Here is a 5,838-nt window from a genome sequence, read left to right as displayed (position 1 = left end):
ATGGATGGATGGATGGATGGATGGATGGATGGATGGATGGATGGATGGATGGATGGATGGATGGATGGATCTTGCAGCACTGTATGAGCTGTAAAAAAATATCAAATATTAGATATTAATATAATATTAATAAAAAAAAAATAAAATTTTTTTAAGAAATTGACTTTTTGCATCAAGTTGGATGCTTAAAAAGTGAGGCTTTGTGTTGGCGCAGTCAGCGCTGTGAAAAGGTTTTCAGAAAACATTTGACGGAACGGGAGGCGCAGTGACCAGTGGTAAAAGCCTCCAGGCTGACATCTTTCTTTGTGTTGGGGTTCCCCTGCTAACCGGACTGTGATTCCCTCCAGGGATCACCACCGTGCTGACCATGACGACCATCAACACCCACTTGAGGGAAACCCTCCCCAAGATCCCATACGTGAAAGCCATCGACATGTACCTGATGGGCTGCTTCGTGTTTGTTTTCCTGGCGTTGCTGGAGTACGCCTTCGTCAACTACATCTTCTTCGGACGCGGTCCGCAGATGCAGAAGAAACTGGCTCTGAAGGCGCTGAAGGCAAATAACGAGCGTGGCAGGTTTGACCGACCCAAGGTGAGAAATACCAAATTGATGACAAAGTGGAAATTCCCAATATCGGGTGACTTGTGTTGTTGTTGTTTTGTTTTTTTTGTACTTTGCATGGAATCCAATATTGGCAGCAACAGAAAAATGAAAATGCATTTGATTGTACTTTGTTCTGCTTCAGCCTGGAGTCATTAAAGTTAATAAAGTTACAGCAACTTGCAGTTAGATTAGATGTCATTTTTCCAAAAACAAATAGACAAAAAAAAATAAATTAAACGGTAATGATTTGATTCATTTACAATTTTAACTTACTGCAGTCTCTGCTGTGGGAGAGTCCTGACTGCGTTGGTTTTTTTTGTTTTTGTTTTTATGGTGGCAGAGCTTTAGCAGCAAATTATTTAAGCTGCTGATTCAAGCTTTGTCATCACTGTTGATTGGTATTTACTGCTGCAGGCAGTCAGCCTCCATCTTTACAAGTCAGCATGGAAGCAATAACCTTATCTGAAGGTTTAGACTTTCAGTGTCACTTTGAGCCAAAGAGACAATGGAGACTGCACACACTTAGTTATAACGGAAGGGCGGTCTATCATACGGTTCTGGTCAGAGGTCAGAGGTTTATATCCATCTCAGGTTATTAATTATGTATTTGTGCCTTTCTTTTTTCCTCCAGTGTGAAACACCAAACTTCTATAAATTTTAAAAACTACGTTTCAGTGATTGAGTTTTGTCTCATATCCTCAGGGTCAAAATTATGCATTCATGCTTAAGATCTACGTACACCTTCACTATTATCTGCTTAACTAAATGTTGCAAGCTTTTTACCCTGTGCTTGGTCTAGTGGGGGTTGCACTGACCCCGCGTGAGCTCTTACGAGGTTTTTTGTGTGTGTGTATGTGGTTTTGAAAACTACGTTCAACCAAATATGATGCCTTTGCGTACATTTAATCCTGTACGTATAATTTAGTGAAAATTCACAACTTTTAAATCTGATTCTTGTTTCATGAAAGTAGTTTGTTCAAATAAATGCACCAGATTGAATGGGACTCTTGTCTGTGATGAATCTATGTACATTTCTGTCTGTAAGTACATTATTCCTAAAAAGAAGAATTTTAAGGAATGAGCTTTTAAACATTCGACTAACAGTGACTCTAGTTCAATCATCCCAGTGTGAATCTTCTATTGAGTGACCTTTCTGACTCCTCTAAAGCTGAAATACTATAAGAACCTTCAGCGCCTACCTGATCTAAACTCAAAGGACATTATTTCTGTTTCTTTCTTCTGGCTAGTCCATTCTGGAAGGAGTCAACTGGAAGACCTCGTCATCTCTTAAACAGTCCAATCAAGTTCAGAGCCGCCGTCACTCACATCAGGTGAGCGTCCGCCCCAGCCAGCTGGATTTTAAAAACCATCATTTAAAAACATGTTTCAGTTGTAATTTAAAGCTGCATGATGTCACTTTTACCTGCCTTTCTCTCTGTTCAAACTAGAAACAGCCAATCAGAGCCAGGGGGCGGGTCTTAGTGCTGTCAATCACAATCTCGCTTTCTGCTACGCTACCGCTTCTCCCTGTCTGTAGAGCCTGTTGTGAATGCTAAGGCTAGTTAGCATGGCCACCGATGATGGTGGATGAATGCTTTTTCTGTAACAGCAAGTTGTTTCTCCACCATTAGCTCATTTAGCACCGTGTACCTGAGTTGATTGACAACGCTAAGATCCTCCTGGGTCTTCTTTTTGTTTGGGAGAGGTGCGTTTCTTCAGATTTCCTCCACCAGGGAAGAGGTGGAGGAAATCGTTCTTTCCACAGATTATCTGTCTCATCTTACACTGTACCTGTCATATTTTAACAAATGTGTAAAAAACCGCAAAAAAATTTTCAGCTTTCAGCCATTTTTTTTAGTGTTGTCAATCATTAAAGCTATTTTTTTCTGTGTGGTTATTCTTCATTGAATTGAATAAATTGATGTTCTTGTTCACCTTTTTTACCCACCAAATTGGCCAATGAATGCACTAAAGTGAATCAGTTATTACACATTACTAAATACATTTGTATAAACTTGAGTCATACCAGATTGGACTGGAAAGAGTGTCAGTTTACCTTGTCTTATATATCGTCACCTTCCTCAAATAATGACCCAAGTCATTTTGTGCCAAAAGTTATTTTTGTCAACAAAAAAATAATCACCATCTCTTTTTATCCAAAAGATGTTTTGGGCAAAACAAAAACAACACTTTTGGCAATTATTTGAGGAAGGTGACAGTATAGAATTTGTTACGTTATAACGTTGTGCCCTTTGTATTTATCTCAGCTTCCTGTGATTTATCTCTTCCTGTGTGGAAAGCTGCAGTCGCCATGACAGTAGTAACAGGGGCATCCTAGTGCGACCTTGATCTGATTTGTGTGAAGTAATTTAACTTTGGGACAGAGGACCCTTCTCTCCGAAGGCCACTCTGCGTTTTATCCCATCTGTGATGTCATCAAGGCCATTTATTTTATTTTTTTTCTTAAACCCGGCTGCCGTTTGCATTTTCTCCCAGGTTGACTCCCGCGGGAATGTTCTACTGACGTCCTTGGAGATCCACAACGAGGTGGGAAGCAACGAGGTCACCACCACCCTGAGCGAGACACACAACTCCACCTCCATGACGTTCGACAACTCAGGGGTCCAGTACAGGAAGCCCAGCGCACCCAACGAGGTGGGCCGCCACAGTCTGGACAGGAACGCGCAGTTCAAAAAAACCCGCCTGCGGAGACGATCGTCGCAGCTCAAAATCAAAATCCCCGACCTCACCGACGTGAACGCAATCGACAGGTGGTCGCGGATTATATTCCCCTCCGCCTTCTCCCTATTCAACATCATCTATTGGCTTTATTACGTCCACTAACACACTGTGGTTTTGTTTTGTTTTTCTTTTGGTTTTTTTTGTTTTTTTAAACCCATCTTTGTCTCGTTCCGCTTCTGGAATCGGAGAGAACATTTCGATGCAACACACCTAACGTGGTAAAAAATCCTGAACGTTTCTGGACATAGCGAGTGCAGACTTTGGCCGAGAGACCCGTCACTCAGACTGTGCGACGTCATGTGGGTTTTTACTGAGGGGGGGGGGGGGACTTTGAACAGCTGGGAGACGAAACATCTTTGCACCGCTGGAGATCTGTTGCTAGGACACCAGTGTTTTTAACGTGATCGCATTATCGCAGGTCTCTTTATGACAATTATATTATTTGTCTACAAGTCTTCACTTTGGCTAATGTGGATGCTCAGATTTCTACATGCAGACTAAAATCTGTCTTAATCGTTGGATGTTTTGGAGAAATATGGTTTTTAGCTCAGTTCAAGTGAAATCACTGATGAGTCTTACAGTGCCTTGCAAAAGGATTTAAACCCCTTGAATGTTTCCACGATTTATCACATTTTAACCACATATTCGAATGTTTCAACATTTATTTTATGTGATAGACCAACATGCGCAACTGGGGCAACATTTTAGGCGTGAGATAAACAATTTTGAAAATCTACATGATTGCATTGTTGCTCTGGCTGAATGTTTTAGATCAAAGTCCTACTAGATGGTGAACCGCTTTTCCAATTTCAAATTTTCTGTAGCTTTAACCCTTGTGCGTGTGAGGACTGAGGCAAACGTAGAGGACTGTGGCAAATGATACAAGTTTTACGTGTGTGGGGTCGGATGGACCCCATTTCTAAACACAAGGGTTAAACAGATTTTCTTTTTTTTTCAGGATTGGCATCCAGATAATCTCGTGTGCAGTGTTCCTTGGTGTTCATGACGTTGTTTGTTCTCTAACAAACTTCTTCACAGAACAGCTGGATTCATACCGAAGTTAAATTACACACTGTTTACTAACTAAGACTGCCAAATTTCGTTTAGGGCATTAGTGTGTCGATCTATCACATAAAGTCCCAATAAAAACAAATAAAGTTTGAGTTTGGCATGTGATAAAAGGTGAGAAGTTCAGGGAAGTTTGAACGCTTCTGCAAGGAAAGGAGAGCCAGCAGCTTGTTGGGTAAAAAGTGGAAACGGGTGAGAGCCGGCGACAACGTTGCCAAAGATGCAAACGTCTGCCGTTGCTTTACTTTGGAGTTGATGCCACTAAGTGGTTCTCTTGCTCTTTTGGTCGCTGGAACCTCTGCAAACTTTCTGAAATGCAATGTACCAGGGTAAAAGCATATTCATTGTTACATGTTACTACTTTACCTTAAAATTCCTACAGTTGTTACTGCAAGAAAGGGTAATCACAGCCACCACATTACTGAAACCTACTTTTCTTATTCTCAGCCCGTCAGACAAAGAAAGCTTGGAAATTTGTTTACATAAAAAAGAATAACTGATGTTGGTGGATTATTTGTGTGTTTGTAAAAAACAAACAAAAAAAAAACCTTAGGTTTAATTTGGTCTGTCTTACCTGAAACAATTGATGTCATTGTGTCTTTGATGCTAACTTACATTATCTGACATGTTTATTCAACACCTGGCAAAGTATAGCCTATGCTTTTGCTTTGTGTAACATACAAAAAACAGGTGGAAAGGCCAGGTATTCATTATCGAAATAATACCAAGTCAACAACAACCAAAACTAAAATGTTTAGCTAAAGGCAACTGGTACATATAATTAGGCAAATATTTTTTTTTTCACCAAGATTTTTTTCTGACAATCCAGTTAAGTAAAGCGGGGCGCTGTTATGACTTGGACAAAAAGGATAGGTAATAATTCACTTAGATGGATAATAAATAAAATGAGCATTGTCTTCCTAAGACCTTAAAAGTTCATCAACTTCAGTGTGACCTGTTAATGAAGTCGAAACTCTGACTAACTCCCTGCGGTGACGTAGCCTGTTTTATAGCCACAGGCTCCGCCCACAAGACGAGAAAACAAAACAATTAGCTACATCTAACTCAAGTAAGCTCTTTTCAAAGTTTAAACAAATAAGAAAATAAATAAACAATAATAGTAATGAAAAAAGAAACATGCAACAAAAACGCAATACTAATTTTGATAGAAAACAATTAATTACAACGTTTTGATTATGTTGCTGTTACGTCATCACGTAACTCCCTCCCGGCGCCCTTTAATCCGGAAATAACTTTGTTTGAAAATCTGAACCGGGAAAATGTTTGACAAGCTAATTACAAGCTAGGAGGGATATGACAACTATGTGCACCCACGACGAACCGCGCCGGTTTGGCTGAAACCAAAAAGTAAGTTCTGTCACGTGTGTGTGTGTGTGTGTGTGTGTGTGTGTGTGTGTGTGTGT

General features: G+C 40.2%; 1 protein-coding gene across 2 annotated transcripts in view; it reads left to right on the top strand.

The window, feature by feature from the left end:
* gabrb3 (gamma-aminobutyric acid type A receptor subunit beta3) overlaps positions 1 to 4,230 on the top strand; it is a 58,030-nt gene extending 53,800 nt beyond the window's left edge. Inside the window, exons 9-11 of one of the 2 annotated variants that reach the window (XM_008407635.2) lie at positions 348 to 592; positions 1,852 to 1,935; positions 3,101 to 4,230. In XM_008407635.2, coding sequence (XP_008405857.1) covers positions 348 to 592; positions 1,852 to 1,935; positions 3,101 to 3,448 — 677 coding nt within the window. In that variant the 3' untranslated portion in view covers positions 3,449 to 4,230. The remainder of the gene's footprint in view (positions 1 to 347; positions 593 to 1,851; positions 1,936 to 3,100) is intronic. The other variant, XM_008407636.2, reaches the window with a different exon arrangement.
* Positions 4,231 to 5,838: the final 1,608 nt, after the last annotated feature.

Source organism: Poecilia reticulata, linkage group LG4, assembly GCF_000633615.1.
Source record: "Poecilia reticulata strain Guanapo linkage group LG4, Guppy_female_1.0+MT, whole genome shotgun sequence".
Lineage (NCBI taxonomy): Eukaryota > Metazoa > Chordata > Actinopteri > Cyprinodontiformes > Poeciliidae > Poecilia > Poecilia reticulata.
This window is presented reverse-complemented; position numbering and strand designations above follow the sequence as displayed.